Source organism: Corylus avellana, chromosome 1, assembly GCF_965113065.1.
Source record: "Corylus avellana chromosome 1, dhCorAvel1.hap1.2, whole genome shotgun sequence".
Classification (NCBI taxonomy): Eukaryota; Viridiplantae; Streptophyta; class Magnoliopsida; order Fagales; family Betulaceae; genus Corylus; species Corylus avellana.
This window is the reverse complement of record NC_142490.1, coordinates 45,816,155-45,835,572: the sequence shown is the minus strand read 5'-3', so window position 1 is coordinate 45,835,572 and position 19,418 is coordinate 45,816,155. Positions and strand designations below refer to the sequence as shown.

Genomic DNA, 19,418 nt, shown 5'->3' with positions numbered 1-19,418 from the left:
CTGTGGTATATATATATATATATATATATATATATATATATATATATGGACCTACCAACATCCCAATTATACATTTATGTGCTAACAAAATAAGGAATCGGCATCTACCACCTTAAGTTAATTATGATAACATATAGTTTGGTGATGATTTTCATGTCATGCATGAGCTAGCTAGGAGGTCTAAAGTCCGGCCATGCCCTATGTGTTTTTTTCTTTTCAATCCCTTTCCAAGTTAAGAAAGCTCATCCAAGAGATTATTCCAATATTAGTAGGTAAGTTTACTTTATAATGCATTTAATTTTTCGATTGTTTTCAGGTTGCAATAAAATTCTCTTAATTTAATTTGAAATGAATGGGGTCGATTTCTTTTTTAATAGATTTTGTCCCTATTAAATAAAAAACCGACTTCTCTCTATTTGACATGGCATGAAAACAACCGGTAGCCCAATTGAATATGATTTTGCTTTCTTGATTCTTTTTTTTTTGGTTATTATACAAATCCACGGTACAAAAAACAAAGTCAATTTAGATACATGGTATGTAGGGGTATACGAGTGTATTAACTCGATTATTGAAGTCGAATTAAGAGAAATAGGTGGCACGTGTGCTTGTGCTTGTACTTTTTGTTAACAATAAGTATATTACAAACTCAATGAATTGGGAAAGAGTTATCTCTATTTCAAATGAATGAATATTATATATATTGCTTTGGGGCACACAAACCAATGACAATTAAACCAGCCAATACATACATTTTGAAACCCACATAACAAGGATATATAGGAAAACCCAAGTAACAAGGGACATATATATGTTTGTTAATGTTAATGTGCTTGGTACTACAAAATAGAGAGAAACTTATTTATTTTTATTTTTTTATTGTTTGTGTTTTAAGTTTTTTGTTTTTGTTTTGAAGTCAAAAAACAAAAGAGTCGGAAAACAAAATCTTTAACAAGCAATACATTCTCCTCACAAAAAACAAACAAGCTAGATTAATGCACTTAAGAGCTTTCAAAATAAGGAAATAAATAAAGTTCCACTGTGTATAATTCAACCACTTATATATAAGCAAACTAGCCTAGCCCCATGGTTCTCTTTTCTTGGCCAAGCAAATGGTAGCCAACTAGCTTTCCCCTAAAAAAAAGAAGTTAATTAAGCTTATTTAACACATCCCATACCAGTAGACCAAAATTACCTCTCCCAACAACATTACCTTCAATTCATACATAGGTTTACAGTAGTTTGTTTTTTTTGTTTTTTTTTTGTTTTTTTTTGTTTTTTCTAAATTACTAGTAATTTAGATAATAAATATAAGAATTTATACGAAACTCGCTACCCTAGCAAGTAAGCGACCTCCAAAACTTAATTGGACAAGCGTGCACATATAAACTCTTACAATTATTAAAATGCTAGCAATTCGGTCGTGTCTTTGGAGTTTCATACCCTTGGCAAGATCACAGCCTTGAGAGGGTCCTTCATCACAACAGTGAAAGCAAAAGTCTCAGCCAGGTTGGGTGGGGCTCCGGGAACCGGCAACCACTTGAAAGTATGCACCATCTTTGCGAGCAGCATGAGCACATGCAGAGTCCCCAGCGTCATCGCCGGACAAATCCTCCGGCCTGCCCCGAACGGCAGCATTCTGACCCCCCTCGTCCCCGTCACATCCGTGTCGACCCCATCACCGACCAAGAACCTCTCGGGTCGGAACTCATCCGGGTCCTTCCACACAGCCGGGTCCTCGGCCACCCACGCAGTGTAGAACTCCACGCTCGCGTTTTCGGGGATGGTGTATCCTCCGAGCTCCGTCTCCTTCGTGACCGCGTGCGAGAGCGCGAAATGGCCCGGTGGGTGTCGCCGGAAAGTCTCCTTGATCACCGCATTAAGGTAGCTCATTTTCTCAACGCCGCTCTCCGTGATGACCCCATCTTTTCCGACGTGCTCCACGATTTCCCTGTACAGCTTTTCTTGAATCTCTTGATCCAGCACCAAGTGAAGCAAAGCCCACTCCAAAGTAGTCGCGCTCGTGTCGGTTCCGGCGATGATCGCCTCCGAGCAGAGAGTCACGAGCTCTTCTTCTCCCAACTTGCCCCGACCCGGCGCTTCCAGCCCGTAAAGCGAGTCGATATAGGCGGCGCCGACGGGGCTCGCCATCTCCGGACCGCCATTTCCACCGCTCTCCACGAAAGCCCTTCTGTTTCTCACGAGCGGAACCAAGCACTCCAGCTGTTTGTTTCTCAGCGCTTTCGCTTCTTTGAGTTGCTTGTGGAACAAGGGAGTGAGGACTGGCAAGAAGTCCGGGAGCTGCGGTGACGTGATCAACATCACGTCCTTCAGCACGCGTTCGATCTTTTTTATCTCATCTTCGGAGATCTTTGCGCCGAAGCAAAGGCAGATGAGGATGCTGCATATGGTGAGACGACAGTTGCTTATCGCCTCGACGAACCCTTTTTCCGACGCCTCTCTCTGGAGCCTATTTATGTGGTTTTCCATCGCCCATTTCCGTATCCAACTGCATTGCTTCACTCTCGTCGGATTTATCAGCTCCGTCACGAAGTTACGGCGTAGAGTCCTCCAGAGCGGCCCGTACTGGGCGGAGTTAATGGCGCATTTCCCGACGCTAAAAACTAACCGGATCGGGGAGTCCTCCGGCCGGCTCGCGAACGCCGGGCCTCTCTGGACCATGGCTTCGTGGATGAGCTCGGCGCTGGTGACTATCACGAGCGTGCGTTGGCCCATTTGCATGGTGAAGATTGGGCCGTATTTTTTACGTAAATCGCGTACTACAAAGACGAAATGACGGCGTTGGAGAATGACTTGGCCGAGATTACCCAAAATAGGCCATCCGGGCGGCCCCGGCGGGAGGTTTTTGGACCCACCGCCGGTGACGGACCAGCGGCGCCACCAGAAGCGGAGAAAGAGAAAAGCTAAGAAGAGGATAAGGAGGTCCATGAACGCCATATTCTCTGAGAGGAGATCGAGGAAAGCTGGAAGACGCTGAAAGCTAGGAAAATCAAAGGGAATGGTAGTTTTATGGAGTAGTGTTAAGAGAGTTTGGTATACGGAAACGGGAGGAATTGAATGATTTGATAATTGGGATGATTTAGTTTAATTTAGAGTGAGAATATGTGGCTTTAATCCCATTGTATGTATTGGCAAAATATGTTTTGGAGGAATCTTCAAATAGGGATTTGGAGTTCTAATGTGTTTTGGCTCGTATTTATGGTACAGAAAGCATGAAATGGAAAATTAATGGACCGGTGGGACTGGTCGTGGTTGAGATGCATTAACTAAAGCTTTCCCATGTTTTAACCATAACAACTACTATTCACACTTTTACCCCCATTTTGAAGTAATAAGAGTAACATTATTATTATTATTATTATTATTATTATTATGATGGAGTTTAAGAGTGGTCAAGTAAGATTCAACTTAGCGGGAGACCATGCCTAGCAGTTTTGAGGGCGGGAACATCCCTTTGGCAATTGGCCACAACAAAAATCTTAAACATAGCGGCGCATTGGTTGGTTAGCTTGCTTTACCATTTTTTTTGGCTAATCTTAATGCCGACACGTACTGATACCCAACAACAAAATTAAAGGCTACCAATGCTGTCTCTCTCCCCCTAACCATTATCCATCCATTGCTTTGGTCGTGTGACGTACTCTTGTACTCAACTATTTTCAGGTTGATTAATGCTAGCTATTCATATTTCCACTCAAATTTATTGATTTATAAACATCTCAATTTCTAATTATCATTTCTCTTTAGTTTTTAGAGGTTGATATGATCTGCAGAAAGGCAGGTAAAAGAGCATCGATTACGGTTGCAAAGTTTTATGGGGACGACGAAAAGTCAGATATATATTCTTGTGAGTTTCTAAAAACTTTATCAGGATCACGTCATTTTTTTTTTTTCATTCTGTAAATATGCTGAAGCCATGCATGTTCTGCATTTATTATTGTTGATTTCTGTCAACTGAACTAGAGTCCCACCGGCTGGCATTTAAGCGTAGCTGCCAGCTGGTGGAGCAGTTAGATCAGTGCGCCGCCCCTACCCATCAATGCCTTTCGTTGAGCATTATTGTGGCTGGTGAGCATTCACTATGCTCTATGGTGGCTACCCTCTTCTTTTATTTCCTTTATTTTGTGTCGAGAAATGTTGAGATAGTAAAAATAATCATTAAATTAAAAAAATATGCATTAAAATAACGAAAATGTAGATAATAATATTTTTTATTTTTTATTTTTGAGGGCTTAAGAGTGTGTTTGCCAAAGGACTCTACTATTCATCCCAAAATTAATCTTAATTTTTTTACTATCTACATCACATCAATAAATTTTTATTATTATTTAAATAAAAAAAATTTTATAAATTTTTTTTTTTTTTACATCAATCAAATCTACTACAATTGTATCTACTTATTTCGTCAAGTCTTTTACCAAACACATTAAGAGGAAGTTTGCCAAAAGCAACTACCTAAACACTAGGCCGTCTCAAGGAGTTCATCATAAAGGATTCCCAACCGTTTCATGCAATTTTTTCACGGAGTGTCAGGATATGCGTGTCTCTATTCTCATTGTTTTAATTCAATATTACAACCATGTAGGGCCGTAGCGCACCGGATCATAATGGTACCTAACAAGGCACATCCTTGTGAGAGTCAATAACCCAACGACATATCCAATTAGAATACTGCTTAATCATATAGGGCAACATCTGGCGAGGCTTGTCCAATAAAAAAACTATATAAAAACCTTTGAACCCAAGAACGACCAACCCCATATTGGTAATTTTATTTTCCCGGAAGGTGACTCTCAATTTGTAATGCTGGCTCTTCAACAACTCAGCATTTCATATGATTGGCAGATTTCATCTATTATCTTAAATACTCTGGATTCTATTTCAACATCTTCATTCTGGGAAGGTAGGAAGGTCACTAAAAATGCAAACTTTTGTACCCATTATGTGGCATAATGGGCCGCGACCATAAATTTTTTTGGCCGCATTTCGTGTTACCCCCTACTTTCTCTCTCGGTTCCTATTACTAGTGGGAAGGATCCTCCAATCCCTTTTATCACTTTCTTAGTTTGTGTTTTTTTTTTTTACTCAATAAAACAAATAAACAAATAAACAAAAACAAAAATAAAAATACTTCATTTCCATCTTTCTTTCTAAAAGATTACTAATTTAACTAGGCATTGGAAAGGTCCCCACCGACACACCCAATAAGTTTCCATGCTTGAGCTATCTTGAGCTCAGGGTGATCCTCTGCATCAACATATGTATCTAAACAACATTTGGCTTTGCAAATGAAATGAGGTACAATATGCAATTGTTGCTCTTTCAGCTCTTGTCTGGAAAGGGACCATTTTGATGGAGACCTTCTCTAGCACTTGACAACTATGCCTCTCCTTTCAACTGAAAACCTATCCACCCTTTTTGTTTTCTTCTCTCTCAAGAGAAAGTGTTAATTTGCTGGGATTTGGTAAGGCAAAAATTAGTTACAAATTGTTTTGTAGCTAAAAGTCTAGCAAATTTATATCTGAAAACAATTCAAGTACAACACTCAGCTGAGATAATATCATAAATACATTGTAAAAATGAAAATTCCTTTAGAATAACAAGTCATCTCTGATAGCTAACGCTTCCTTTGCAAGCCGATGAGTAGCACTATTTAGAGTTTACCATACATGCCTGCCTTTCTATTGGCGTAAAGAGTTTAAAACTCCTTTATTGCTTTCTTCTTAATACACTAAAAAAAAAAAAAAAAACATGTTATTAAAAAATATGAGGGACATGTGTTAATTTATTAGATTAATTTGTAACTAATTAATGTCAGATTTGATGTATGCGAATTTTGGTCTTCTGTCTAGACTGTCTAGTAATCTTTTCCTCACGTATTGGGGGCGGAATTAATTAACTCCTTTCACTTGAGTATCCCAACTCATTTTTTGTCGGTAGGAAAATAAATGGGAAAATTTTACTTTGCCTCTCTGAATTTTCACTCGATTTTATAAACCCCCCTGAACTTCAAAATCTCTCATTTTGAACTCATAAACTTTTAATTAATCTCAATGTGGACCCCTTCATCAGATTTTAAATGTTATATGACGTTTATACTCCTGACTTTTGTATAAAATTTCAACTTCCAAAACATTTTTTTCTTTTTTAAAAAATGAAAATCAAGAACATTTTGGTCTTTTTTTTTGTATTTTTAACTGCTAAAATTAACAGAAGGGTTGTAATTGAGAGTAATTGAAAGTTCAAAGACCTAAAATGAGAGATTTGAAAATTCAAGGAGCCAAAGTGAAGTTTTCCCAAAATAAATTTATTAAAGAACTTTATTTAGGGAGAGAATAAATTTCTCTTAAATCAATTGGAAAACAATAAATAGCATGCGTGATGTACGTGGGATGACATGATTGTTGCTATCTAGCCCCCGAACCTATATATTTTAACCCCAAAACAATTTCTTCTTAGTCATTGCACTAACATTAATTGCATATTAGACCCTATGCATCCCCAATATTCGTGGGCCTGTATCGTTAAGTTGTGGCCCTTAACGAAACAGGCCCACAAATTTTGAATGCCGTCAATCGTGGTCTTTATGAGGCCCTTTGTCGTGTGTCCAGTCGCACAAAAAGCCCTGTACACTAACCCGTCCCGGACCCGAAAAACCAACACAATCAAAATCTGTGTTAAACCTCAAACGCACGCGCGCACACACACCACAAGGATCCCAATGAAGACGGGCTCACTGAGTTTGGCTTCAATCTTAGCCAATGGCTGCCGGAGTTCCAGCTCGCGTGTGGCCCTCTTACGCACCTTATCAACCACCCATGCTGCTCTCACTAAGCACTCCAACAAGCACGTGGTGGCTTGCTCTTCTGGCTCTTCACAAAGCAAGCTGTTTGCATGTGAATCCTCAATCCCAGATGTTACCCACAACGCTCTTGTTAAAGGGTACGTGCTATTTCACATTTTTATTGCTTATATGTTGTTGGGTGCTTGTAATATTGGCTTTCTATGGGTTGCCATAAATTCTGCTTGCACTTTGGTTGGTTGCTGATAAAGCTTTGGTAAAGCACATGGATACGGACTTCTCAGTGTTATTATTTCACATTTTCATAAAAATCACTTCTTTTGTTAATGGGTAATTCAAAATTCACATCTTTACTGCTTTAAGTTCGTTTGGTGTCTGAAATTTTGGCTTGTTTCTTAGTGTGAAAGTAGATTTTTTTTTAGCTAAATTCTTGTAGAGTTAAGGTTGCACTTTTTTTTTTTTTTTTTTCGATGGTTAATCCGAGGGAAAGCTGGAGAAATGAGGTTTTGAACCTTTATATATTTTGTAATACCGTCTTTTGACTCTCTTAGTCGATGGTTGGTTTAAGAGTTTGAAATGAATTACTTTTAATTAAAGAATTTAGTAAACTCATTCTTCTTTCCTTAATCAATGTGAAAATCTTAACTTGTTTTTGTTAGATACGTTTTAGTGCCTGTTCATTGGCTTGCTGACTCTAAGACGTAAGTTTTTTTGTTGAAGATACCCTGACTATCATCGATTGCTTCCATGTCCCTCGCAAAATGGCCCGCCAAGAGTAGAACACTTGGTTGTTTCAGAAGGAGGGCCTGCTCTGGAATTTATCTGTAAAGCTCTTGATCTTCCTCCTCTGTAAGTGCTGCTCTGTCCTTTCGCTACATTAGAATTGATGGTGTGGTGTATGATTCTTCTTTATTATCTCCTATCAATCAGGATGAAGTGATAAAAAGAGAATTTCATTCTTTGAAGGTTTGTTGCAGATCTCATCCATTTTGGAGCTGTATATTATGCCCTTGTATGTCCAAAGCCTCCTCCAAGTGCCACCCCTGAGCAAATTAGGGCATTTGAAGAAGTTACAGCACCATCAGTACTGAAAAAGAGAGTTTCCATCAAAGGGAAAACAATACGAGAAGCACAAAAAACTTTTAGGATAACTCATGTAGACCAATTTATTGAAGCTGGAACATACTTACGAGTGCATGTACACCCAAAACGCTTCCCTAGGTAAAGCAAAATGTTTGGCAGAGTTTATTGTCATTTTTACTAGCATGATACTTGTTGATTTTTGAATTTTAATCAGGTGCTATGAAATTGACTGGAAATCAAGAATTATAGCTGTGGCTGAGTCCTATGTGGTTTTGGACAAACCTGCTGGTACATCAGTATGTAATCTAATTATTAATATCGCAGTTGTGTTTTTGTGACATCATCCAAGTTGTGCCTAATATTGTAGTCAGTCAATTCCAATTATATGGCACTTTTGAATTTTTTGATTAGTTCATTGATTGCTTAAGGCTCATATGATTCTATGTTAATGTTGATTAGGTGGGAGGAACTACGGACAACATTGAAGAAAGTTGTGCAACCTTTGCCACTCGCGCCTTGGGCTTGACAACCCCTTTGATGACTACCCACCAGATTGATAATTGCACAGAAGGCTGGTACTGTATCTTGCAGTCTTTATTATCTTATGGAATTTATTGTTATTGATTGCTATTGCTATTGATAAATAGGGATTAATGGCTGGTAATTTACTTGCAGTGTCGTGTTAGCAAGGACCAAGGAGTATTGTTCAGTTTTTCATGGTAAAATCAGAGTAAGTTAATATCATTCTGGTCATAGCCTGGAGTGAGCCAACCCTAATTAAACTGAGGGCAAACTCCAATTACCCTGGAGCTGCAAGTGCCTGGCACTTGGTGTCCATCACTCTGTGAGGCACCATCCTCACAGAGTAAATGCACAAAATGAAATGTATCTATATTTTCGCTTCATATTTATTTATTTAATTTCAGCTTCTTCTTTGGCTGTTGTTCTTAACTATATGATTTTTCTTGTCATCAGGAGAAAAAAGTGAAGAAGCTTTATCTTGCTCTTGCTGCTGCTCCTGTGCCAATTGGAATAATTACCCACTACATGCGTCCCATAAACATGGCTCCAAGACTCATTTCAGAAGGTAACCATCTCAATCAAGCATCACCATGGTTGTCGGAAATCTGTTCGAACCTTTGATGAGTTGCATTTTGTTATTTTGATGAAGACAGACATGCACTGTAGAGATATGTATTACTCAGTTGGCCTTCTGATGCTGGAGCATCCAAGAGGCAAGGCCACGCAGGCCCACCTATCAGCTTAGCTTGATCGCTAGTGGCATGGGGTCCGCACTTAATTTTTCTTTATTCTTGTTTGCCGCGGATGTTGACCAAGTAGTTGAAATGAATGATATGAAAAAGGAAACGTAGATCTTTGTATTCTCATTACAATGTTGTTCATATGGTATTCCTTTTATTGTTCTCCTCTTTTTGGTTCAAAATAGTGTTCTTAGTATGTTCATGAAGCTACTCTTGGTTTTAGCCAAAAAGTCAAAGAAATTTTTCTTGGAAGTTACTATGTGGCAATTAGAAAATGATAACATTTTTATCGTACTCTTGGTGAGCTTTCTAATTGATGATGATACTGATCTAATTACTTGTCCGTGTTTGGGAAAGATGAATCGCTTCCCAAAATGTATTGATTCTTTCCCTATTGTTGGACTGTAAGACTTACTTCAGAGGCAAGATATCTCTGGTTTAAGCCCAGGATGGTCCAGCTGTGCAAAAGTAAAAGAATAGAAGAAGCATTTGACTTCTTCATGCATTCTTCATTTTTTACCTTCTGTAACACAACAACTAGATTTATGAGGATTTCCTTGACAAACTCCAGTTCTTGAAACATTATTTCCAATTTCTGGGTTTGGCAAGTTCATTCTTAAAACACTTATTTCTGCATATTCTGTGTTAAGAAAGTATTCTTTGTGTTCAAAATGGCTTATGTGGTGTGGATTGACTCTAAAGATTTTGTGGCATGCAGATTTTGTTAAAGGATGGTGCATGTGTCTACTTGAGGTCTTGGAATGCAAGGAGGTTCCATGGCCAAATGCTGTCGTTGAAAAGAAATATTATATTGAAGATTGTGGCTGGCCCTCCAAACATATTGCATATGAGTGCAAAATCAACCTTCTGACTGGTCGGACACATCAGGTTCCTGACTTGTCCTTTCTTTTCTTTGTGTCCCTAACTTGATTTTTATTTTTATTTTATTTTTATAAATTTATTATTTATTTTATCAATCCTGTGGTCTAAACCATGACATTTTATAAGGAGTAGATGTTTACTCAATAATGTCAAATTTTCCTGCTCTCTTGTGAGAGTAATGGTCATTATTGCCTCTGCAATTTATTTCCAGCACTCCCAGAAATATTCTTCTTAGTGTAGCCTATTAATGAAATTGCCCTTTGGTTCTATAGGAAACGTTCAAGTTTAACTGAAAAGCAGAAATTTTCAGGGAGTGTAGGGTTTGAGATTTAGAGGATATCTACTCGAAAGGATTTCAATTATTTCAAATTCTAATTGAGCTTTTCAAGGAATTGACTCAGAATATCTGATTATGTTTACTTGGTAAAATCAATTCATGTTGGTAGGCTACTTGTTCACTTTGACTTTATGGTGCTTTGGTTTAATAATTGTTAAGGATAGAGATTTGCAAAAGAGAGGCTCAGAAATTGTTTTCTGGCCCTCACAATATATATATATAGATAGGAACAGTTGGTACATTTTTCTAGAAATAGGGACATTTGGCCATTGCCTTTTTGTTACAATATTATCATTTTTTAACTTTCTAACACTCCCCCCTTCAAGCTGAAGTTGATATATCATATAAGTTCATCTTGGAACAAATAAACTCCAACTGATTACGTACAGATTTTGAAAACACATTAGCAAGTTGGTCTCTAGACTTCACGACTGACATAGTCATATCGTCACCCAGTATCTTGAAAGGGAGTGAATCCAACAACTGCAAGAATCAAATTGAAATTGTACTGAACTGACCAAAGAACAACATAAACCAGCTGAAACTCTACAAAACTGACCAAAAACACATTGACCTGGCTGAAAAATTCAGAATTGGCTGCATCAATGCTGGACCACAACTTTATGGCAGTTAAATTTATTTTCAGGTAGCTTTATCATGTTGTTAGATGCTATCACAGTCAGAGGGAGTATACGCATCTGCAAATTTCCTTATCCTTTGGTAATATAAGTGAGAGAAGACTAGATCTATTATTTTGATAATAACTAGAATTGTGATGCAGATTCGAGCACAACTGGCTGCCTGTGGTGCACCATTAGTGGGTGACTCGATGTACATGCCAGCTACAATTGCAGAGATGACAAGTCCTGGGCTTAACCCGTTTGGCAAATGCAAGAAAGATTATACATCTGAGACTGATAAGGCAATGGCTGTTACAGAGTGGATTGCACAGCATGGAAAGGAACCAAAGGTTGCTATTGGTCTTCAAGCATCTCAGATTTCATGGGATGATGGTGAACACATGTTTGAGGCTCGGTCTCCTTGGTGGAGGTGTGAAATAGCTTAGAATAGGTACCTGAGGACAAGGATCAACTACAGGGTCCAGTAATTTCCTTCAGCTAAAACTGAGGTTCATGTCCTTGTCACTCTTACTTGAAAGTTCCAGACTTAGGCATTGCTACTGATTTTAACTCTTTTGTGATTGAATTCATTCACTGTTTTGACAATATATAAAACACGTTTAATGTGCAGGTATGGATTATTGAAGCATGAGTCAATTCAAGGAGGGTGAAAACTGAATGGCCCCTCTGGTATGTCTTGTCGTTCACTTTTGCATCTCATGAAAGCAATTTTGATGGGGTTGTAAGGAGGAAAGAGAAAGTGGTTAGCGCTCAGCTGAAAACTTACCTTGTGGCACAAGATTGTGATATTACTAGAGAGAAAGAGATCGTGCTTTGTAAGACCACCGCCCAAACCCCCCCCCTTCTCACACCAGATTTATGGATATTGCCATATGGGGATCCATTTTTATGTTCACTCTTACATTTTTACAACTAATTTTTTATTTGTGGCATGATGTTTAACCATAAATGTTTTAAAATGTAGGAACTTGGCCTTCAGATATATTGTTCTCTTTATGTAATATATGACGGATATTTGTGTTGGGATCAAGTGCCATTGCATATTTATCGAATTATCCTTATTTTTCTGGGTTTCTTTAGTTTTATACTTATTTGTTCCTTAGTAGGATCTGCAATAGAGGTTGGGTTTAATGTTTTAGATATCATCTATTTCTCGATATGCCATGTTTGTAGACTGTATTTATTGACAATATTTTCCTTTGTTTTCTTTATTTCCAACTTTTTATTTTTTATTTTATAGGTATAATTGTATTGAAGTGTTGTCTCAAAGATGCCTACGTTTATAAACCACTGGACCTGGAACCAGATTCAGCTGTTAATTAACTCAAAGTGCCAACATTAACCCACAAGTCTCAGAACCTGTTACTTTTATTTTCTATCTCAGTTTAGTAACGCTTTTTTTTTTTTTTTTTTTTTTTTTTTTTTTAATTTAATTTAATTTTTTTTTCTACAACATTTCCACTAAAGGCCTAAAGCCTTTGATAGATATGGCTGTCAAAAGGTATAGAGGAGAGTTGCATCCATTTTTATATACTTGTATCTATATGTATACTTGATTATATCAGTATGATTTTCTGTCTTACTTTCCGGTTAAGAATTCTCAATGCATGAAATATATTATACTTGCATATTTTGTATAAGGTTTTCTCATGCGTAACTTATTCATTAAGCCGTGAACTTACACATTTCTACTTATAAAACAACCATTTTACGAAGGAGAAGACTTTGAAGGACTTGGAGGTAGATGCATCTACCTAGAGACTTAATTTGATTTACACTATGCTTGATGATATTCCTGATAGGCACTCTTACATCTGTCTAGTGGGATGAGATCGAATAGAGTCTGCAGCATTTCTCATAGAAAAACAGCTTGCCATTTCTGGTTATATTAAAACTACATATAAGCGTTTATTAATTCTGCTTATAAATTGCTATAAAGGTGTCCCACCTATTTACTTTCTTGATTACAATTTGGAGCACTCAAATTTTGTACATTATGTTTAGCAATAAACTCTTTGTACCAAGTCGCTGAGAGTCTTGGAGTTCTCTTGAGAGTTGGGTAATCAACAAGATGAAGGCCAAACTGAGTGGTATATCCACTTGTCCATTCAAAGTTGTCAAGCAAGGACCACACAAAGTACCCTCTAACATCTGCTCCTTTCCTGATCATATCACCAAATTCCATACAAAAACTTCACTCATATATAGCTCAAAACATAATCAATGCAAGATCGACTTAATCAGGTTGTTATTAAATGATAGAATATTAATTTAAATGATTAAATTCACATATAGATAAGTAGTTATTTAACAATTAAGACCAGTAGTAGCTTTGTCTTTTAGTACCTCATTGCTGTTGCTAGAGTATCTAAGTAGCTGTTCATGTACTCCACTCTCTTGATATCATGAAGGAGAGTTTCCATGGTAGAATTGGGATTCTCCTGCTCACCAAACCCTATAAGATCCACCAGAACTATATAAGAATTTTTCAAACACATGGAGCCAATATTCATTTGGGATTCTGTAACCTTTGTTTGCACTCACCATTTTCTGATATAAACATTGGAATGTTATTATATCTCTCTTTTATGTATGTCACTATATTTTCCATTCCTCGAGGATAGACAAATAGCCAGTCAACCGTCGTCTGCATCAATATGATCAAGCCTTAGTAATTTGGCAAAAGGAAAGTTGTGGTGATGTTGATAAGTGAGATTACATACTGGCTCTCCAATGAAGATGCCATTCTTTTGAGCAGTTCGTAAAGCAAAACCTTCTGTTCTAGATGCTCCTGGCCCTGGTTCACACACAGAAAACATGCAGTCTTTTATGTAGAAACTGGTGTAGTGGTTGATGCCAATAAAGTCTAACCCATTCTTCAACATCTCCAAATCTTGCTTTGAAAATACAGGCAAATCAGATTGAAGAATTTCAAGCATTTCTATTGGATATTTCCCGAGTATAATTGGGTCTAAGAACCTGCATGCATTGAACTTTTGGATTAAGTAAGAGCATGGCTCTATTATGAATGCAGGAAATTTTATAGCAATCAATTTATCAGAAAGGACTTAAATTGTGGATGATTTGCTTACCAGTTCATGTAGAAAGACTGACCTCTCTCAACTGCTAACTTGTCTTCTAAGGAATTGCTAATAGGTTCGTACCATAAAGCATTCATAACAATTCCAATGCTACCTCCTTGTTTTTTCTGCATGTTGAAAGCATAGGAAACATCTTAATTTAGATTAAAGCTCGCTTTAGTGTTTCACTAATATACCTGCTGAAGAGTTTCATATCTAGAAATGTGTCATTTTGTCGTCGCTAATAAGGTCCGTCGAGAAAGATTATAAGCGGCGACCTTATAGTCATTGATGATAAAGTTTGAGGTCATCATAGATAGCGTAAAAAACTAAACCGGCATGTTGTCGCTGATGTTACGTTATCAGTGTCGACGGAAGCTGGTGGTTCTAGGATTTGAAGACATTGACTAGTATACCTGGTACTTGGTTCGGTAAATACTGACAGCAGCAGCATGAGATAGTATCATGTTATGGGCCACAATGAAAGGCTCTTTCTCTGAATCCCCTCTACTACAATTCCCAAATGGCCTGGAGCAGTGAGATGGTGGGTAAATCCCTGACCTGTACCCTCGAATGGCTACTACATTCGGTTCATTCAAAGTGACCCAATACTTAACCCGGTCTCCAAAGAATCTAAAACATGTATCTGCATAATATCTGAAATCCTCCCTGAACAAATCATGCTTAGTCCATATTAGAGGCATCCATTCCAGAAAAACCAATATACGTGTGGCCTAAAATGCTAAAACTGTTTTAGGACTACAGTAAGAGAGTATTGCCAACTTACTGCACTTTGGAACTCAGCCAAGATCCATATTTGTCTTCAAGTTTCTGAGGAATGTCATAGTGAGTCAATGTCACAAAGGGTTGGATCCCTGGAAACAGAAAAATGGAAAATGAGAATATGTTTTCCAATGACACAAAGAAAACTTCAAGAGCAGATTAATTATGAAGTGAAAATGACTTGGAAAAGCATACAAATCATGGAAGTTGAAATGACCTTTAAGCAGAAGAGCGTTTATGAAGTTGTTATAATGATCAATGCCAGCTCTATTCACGTTTCCAAACCTTCCCTCTGGTTCGAACATGGGATGGAAGTGAGTGAGATGTAAATACCAACCCCTTCAATCAACTTCGAAGGCCATCCTTTTGAAAAAATTGAATAAAGAAACTTACTGGGTAAAATTCTTGACCATGATATAGAGAAACGGTAGCTGTTGACTCCTATAGAGTCCATGAGATCTCGATCTTCCTGTTTCCTCATATCAATGCAAAGCAATTTGATCAATTTCATATTTTGATTTATATAGCTACTTAGGATTATTAGAACAAAAGCCGTAGCAGATCACTGATGACAAGTCTCATTTCAATATGAGACACCCTAGTTCTGATAACAACAGCAAAAATACCCTCTACTTCTTATGTTAGCCATATTCCTAGCTTGCTACATTGTGTTGGAAACTAAGGTTTTTGTTTATAGAAAAAGCCTGAAAGTTTTTTTTTTTTTTTTTTTTTTTTTTTTAAGTCTCATTTTCAAGCTTTTCCCAAAATGCAGGAACAAAAAAGTCAAAAAAGTGTTTTTTGACTTTTTTTTTTTGGTTTTAATCTACAACTTTTTATGTACTAAAAACCTTTTTTATACTCCTTAACGTAATTTCAAACAGACTTTGCTTTTAGGCAAAAATTGCTTAAAAGCAGATGCAGAGTTCTCTTTGATGGAATCATGACTAGTTTCATTTTGCATGCCTTCACTGTGTGAAACATTTTCTAGCTCTTTCAAACAAGTCCTGATGTATTTTTCTCTTACATGTGGTGAAATCACTTTGGCAGTGTTCAGGGGCGGAACCAGGATTTTGAGTGTGGGGGGACGATTTTTTTTTTTTTTTAATTGAAAGAGTAGGCCGGAGAGACTAATTATGGCTATCCTACCTGGACGTGACCATAATAGCACTTACCGAATACGTAGATATAATTTCATAGTAAATTACAAGTCATTTTTGTTAAAATTTTATTATAGTTACTTATTACCACTAACAAGTGAAAGAATGCCAAATAAATTAATGAATCCAAACTCATCAAATATTTAAGTTAATTAACAACAATGAAAGCTAAAAACAAAGTCTTGTTGCAGACAAACACAAGGGAGTAAAAAATTAATTTGGGGGGACAAATTTCTAAATTTGGAGAGACAAATTTCTAAATTTAAGAACCAAATATATAAATATACCTATTTTAATGAAAATTTCAAAAAATTTGGGGGGACGAATGTTGTATGTAGTTCCGCCCTTGGCAGTGTTTGCCAATATCCTGAGCTGATACTGTACCAGGGCCGGTATTGTAGCATTTTTTTAGGAATATGTGTTTGATTAGTTTTAGTGAAAATGTTTGGTGGGGAAAAGTGAAAAAATATATTTTATATGGAAAAATGTAAAAAATTTGTTTTGTAGTAATTTTTTTATTTGAATAATAATAAAAAAAAAATGATTGATGTGGTATAAAAAGTAGAGATGTTGAAATTAATTTTGAAGTAAAAATATTTTTTTTTGGGGATTGAGGGAGGGCCTGGTACAGTACTAGCCCAGGCCATTGGCAAACAATGCCTTTATGAGCCCATCATGAACTATAAAAATAAAAAATAAAAGACCTCTAATGCCAAGAAAATAAAATGAGACTGGAAAGTATATGACAAAGACATGTGGGGTTCATAATTTGTCAATCAATTATACTAGGTATATGCTTCTAGAGGTGGGCTCAAGACCACAAATTAGCTGTCTTTGTTGAAAATTTGGAAGGAACCAGATGTATCAATTAGCAGCCATGGCGGAACTAGAATTTTAGATGTGAAGGAAAAAATTAAAAAATAAAAATAAAATTAGGGGGTAAAACTTGATTTTAAAAGAATTATAGAGGTATTTTAAAAATAAAAAAAAAATATTGAAGAAAATTTTGAGACTTGGGTCTTACTAGCTCTGCCCCTGCTAGCAGCTCTTTGCACCTATATATATATTATGATTATTTTATATAGATATATACAAGCATGCATGTGTATATATGTATTTCTATTAGGATTTTTTGATTACTTGTAAAAAAAATCATGTCCATAAAATTCTCCCTAAATAATTTGAAGTCACTTAGAGAATACTCGGAGTGTCAGGTGAGTTACCAGATATCGATGGTAATGATCATCAGCAACATCTCCATTACTTCCATCTGTGATCTTATCTGCAAAAAACAACTCAGACCATCAGGGGAAAAGACTGGAGACAGGGGAAGAAAGTTGGGAAGTTGAAGAGCATCAGAGCAGTAAGATGTTTGCTAATTAACCAGGCTCATGAGTGAAAACATCCCAGTTGCTGGGGCCTTTACCATCGCTCGAGAAAGCTCCTTCAAACTGCAAGAAATAGAACATGACAATAAATATTGATAACTAAAACAATATGATTCTTAAGTGTGTTTGAATGAACTTGAGAGAGAAGGGAGAGAAAGGCAAAAAAACCTGATAAGAAGAAGAAGCTGTTCCGAAGAGGAAGCTGCTTGGGAATGGAGATGAGTCCATGCTTCCTTTTAGAGATATGGGATCATGTGATGCCATCAGAATTGAAAAGCACAGCTGAAACACAAAGAGAGCGTGCCATACTAATGAAAGCTCCATGGCAATGATGATAAGTCCTCTGCTCCAGATAGAATGAAACCTCTCTGAGGGAAGAGGAAGAAGTTACACTAGAGAACTTAAGTTCTATTCTTTGATAAATAAGAGCTTATATGGTTCAGATGGGAACAATCTAAACTCCAAGTATTAGGCGAAACTGCCATCTAGATAGCCAGGGGCAGAACTAGGATTTATAGTGTTGGGGGACAAATTTTTTTTGTTTTTTGGTTGGAGAGATAGACCAATTTATATAAATATAAAATCACATAGATACATATAATATTTTTATATGTGTTTGTGTATGTTTATATAAAATAAAGTATATAAATCTTAAGTAGAAACCCCTGTAGATGACCCGGAAGAATCAATTAATCACACGCCAAATCCTAAATTGAAATAATCTGCGAAGATAATGAATATCAAGTTCTGCCATAAGTATCAGCTAGAAAGTCGTTATAAACTAAATAAGTTAGACATTCTAACACGTATATGGATAAGCATGATAACTATAGTTAACAAGATGTTTCATTATTTCTTCATCTTCAATCAATATGAGACTAGTATAACATACAAAGTCAATAGCCCACCATTAAGGCTACAGAAGCAACTAGCAAAGCCATGCGGTAATCAACAGAAGTTGTGTAGCTTGTGTGACTACTGGCTAGGTGTTGAACTCTGTGATTTCCTGCAAATAATGTAGGTGTGGGGATCACATACATCTTAGACAAGACAAAATGATTGAGAGATGCGATGTCAACGAATGAGAGAAAACGAAATGGTTGCCTAGACTGACAAGAAAAAAAGGCTGCGTTTGGCAAAGAGTTGAACGGACCAAAAACCTCAAAAAATTCTTCTCAAAATCAACCATAACATTATTATTTTATTCTTCATATCAATCACTTTTTATTACTATTCAAATAAAGAAATACTACAAAATAAATTTTTTTCACTTTTTTATACAAAACATTCTTACTTTTTTCTTTTGTATCAATCAAATCTGCTACAGTATTGTTTCACTCCATTTTTCCATTCCATTGCGAAACACGGTCAAAAGGTTTGCAACATAAGCGATAGCGTGATGAAATATACCATGATGTCACTCTGCAATAACTGAGGGCAGTTCTTGGCTCTTATGTACCGCAAAGTCCCATCAATTAGATTTTCAAATCGTTCTAATTGGGGGCATAGACCAATGACTACCCAATAATGTAATAGTAGAGAAGTGATTATAATGATAGGAGAAATCACTAGTCATATTTGTGTTAATCAAAAAAACTAGTTAATTTAGAATATTTTTAGCAGTTTTACTAAATTTTATATACCAAAATAACTAAAAGTATTTTTTTTTCTTTCTATTTTAACAATTTACTTTTTTTAGAGCACTTTAGTAGCCTCACTATTTTAACAATCAACTGTCACTATTTTATTTAAATATTATTTTTTAAAGATTTGTTTATTATTTTTTAATTATTAAAGGAAGAGAGAGAAACGAAAAACAAAAAGAAATAGAAAAAAATGAGTTGTTTAATCAATATGTGAGTAAATAGTACTTTTAATATTTGGTGAGTATTGTTCACTTCACTATTTTTTTATTGTTGTTAAAATAGTGAGTCTAAGAAGTGGAAATTTAAGCCACTTTTGTTAAATTGCTTCACCAAAAT

At 36.5% G+C, this 19,418-nt stretch overlaps 3 protein-coding genes across 7 annotated transcripts; 1 reads left to right on the top strand and 2 right to left on the bottom strand.

Annotated features, from left to right (window-relative positions):
- Positions 1-1,345: 1,345 nt before the first annotated feature.
- LOC132170567 (cytochrome P450 77A1-like) lies at positions 1,346-3,196 on the bottom strand. The gene has a single exon (XM_059581588.2). The coding sequence runs from the start codon at positions 2,956-2,958 to the stop codon at positions 1,438-1,440; it is 1,521 nt and encodes a 506-aa protein (XP_059437571.2). The 5' UTR covers positions 2,959-3,196; the 3' UTR covers positions 1,346-1,437.
- Positions 3,197-6,710: 3,514 nt separating this feature from the next.
- LOC132172580 (Pseudouridine synthase family protein) lies at positions 6,711-12,430 on the top strand. 4 transcript variants are annotated; one of them, XM_059584099.2, is made up of 11 exons: positions 6,711-6,963; positions 7,544-7,672; positions 7,790-8,044; positions 8,121-8,202; positions 8,366-8,481; positions 8,582-8,636; positions 8,882-8,993; positions 9,887-10,056; positions 11,169-11,516; positions 11,639-11,843; positions 12,269-12,430. In XM_059584099.2, exons 1-9 carry the CDS (start codon positions 6,743-6,745, stop codon positions 11,451-11,453), a joined length of 1,425 nt encoding a protein of 474 aa, XP_059440082.2. In that variant the 5' UTR covers positions 6,711-6,742; the 3' UTR covers positions 11,454-11,516; positions 11,639-11,843; positions 12,269-12,430. The 4 variants fall into 4 exon arrangements, with proteins under 4 accessions (XP_059440082.2, XP_059440081.2, XP_059440083.2 ...); XM_059584098.2 differs by lacking the exon at positions 12,269-12,430 and having other exon boundaries at positions 11,639-12,093; XM_059584100.2 differs by lacking the exons at positions 11,169-11,516; positions 11,639-11,843; positions 12,269-12,430 and adding an exon at positions 11,034-11,162.
- Positions 12,431-12,931: 501 nt separating this feature from the next.
- Positions 12,932-18,008, bottom strand: BGLU47 (beta-glucosidase 47). Of its 2 annotated transcripts, none has more exons than XM_059581862.2 (12): positions 17,605-18,008; positions 17,433-17,499; positions 17,272-17,330; positions 15,285-15,360; positions 15,109-15,183; positions 14,896-14,983; positions 14,525-14,777; positions 14,121-14,236; positions 13,752-14,007; positions 13,573-13,675; positions 13,375-13,483; positions 12,932-13,190 (listed from the first exon to the last, which is right to left on the bottom strand). In XM_059581862.2, exons 1-12 carry the CDS (start codon positions 17,758-17,760, stop codon positions 12,977-12,979), a joined length of 1,572 nt encoding a protein of 523 aa, XP_059437845.2. In that variant the 5' UTR covers positions 17,761-18,008; the 3' UTR covers positions 12,932-12,976. The 2 variants fall into 2 exon arrangements, with proteins under 2 accessions (XP_059437845.2, XP_059437846.2); XM_059581863.2 differs by having other exon boundaries at positions 17,475-17,499.
- Between the last annotated feature and the right edge of the window lie 1,410 nt (positions 18,009-19,418).

Bases quoted from the DNA above. Each gene is read 5' to 3' on its own strand.
- LOC132170567 (XM_059581588.2), bottom strand. From the start codon at position 2,958: ATGGCGTTCATGGACCTCCTTATCCTCTTCTTAGCTTTTCTCTTTCTC.
- LOC132172580 (XM_059584099.2), top strand. From the start codon at position 6,743: ATGAAGACGGGCTCACTGAGTTTGGCTTCAATCTTAGCCAATGGCTGC. The intron at 8,203-8,365 runs GTATGTAATCTA...AATGTTGATTAG, and splicing joins ACAAACCTGCTGGTACATCA to GTGGGAGGAACTACGGACAA. The intron at 8,482-8,581 runs GTACTGTATCTT...ATTTACTTGCAG, and splicing joins GATAATTGCACAGAAGGCTG to TGTCGTGTTAGCAAGGACCA.
- BGLU47 (XM_059581862.2), bottom strand. From the start codon at position 17,760: ATGGAGCTTTCATTAGTATGGCACGCTCTCTTTGTGTTTCAGCTGTGC. The intron at 14,778-14,895 runs GTAAGTTGGCAA...TGATTTGTTCAG, and splicing joins TGGCTGAGTTCCAAAGTGCA to GGAGGATTTCAGATATTATG. The intron at 14,237-14,524 runs GTATACTAGTCA...TTCAACATGCAG, and splicing joins TTTACCGAACCAAGTACCAG to AAAAAACAAGGAGGTAGCAT.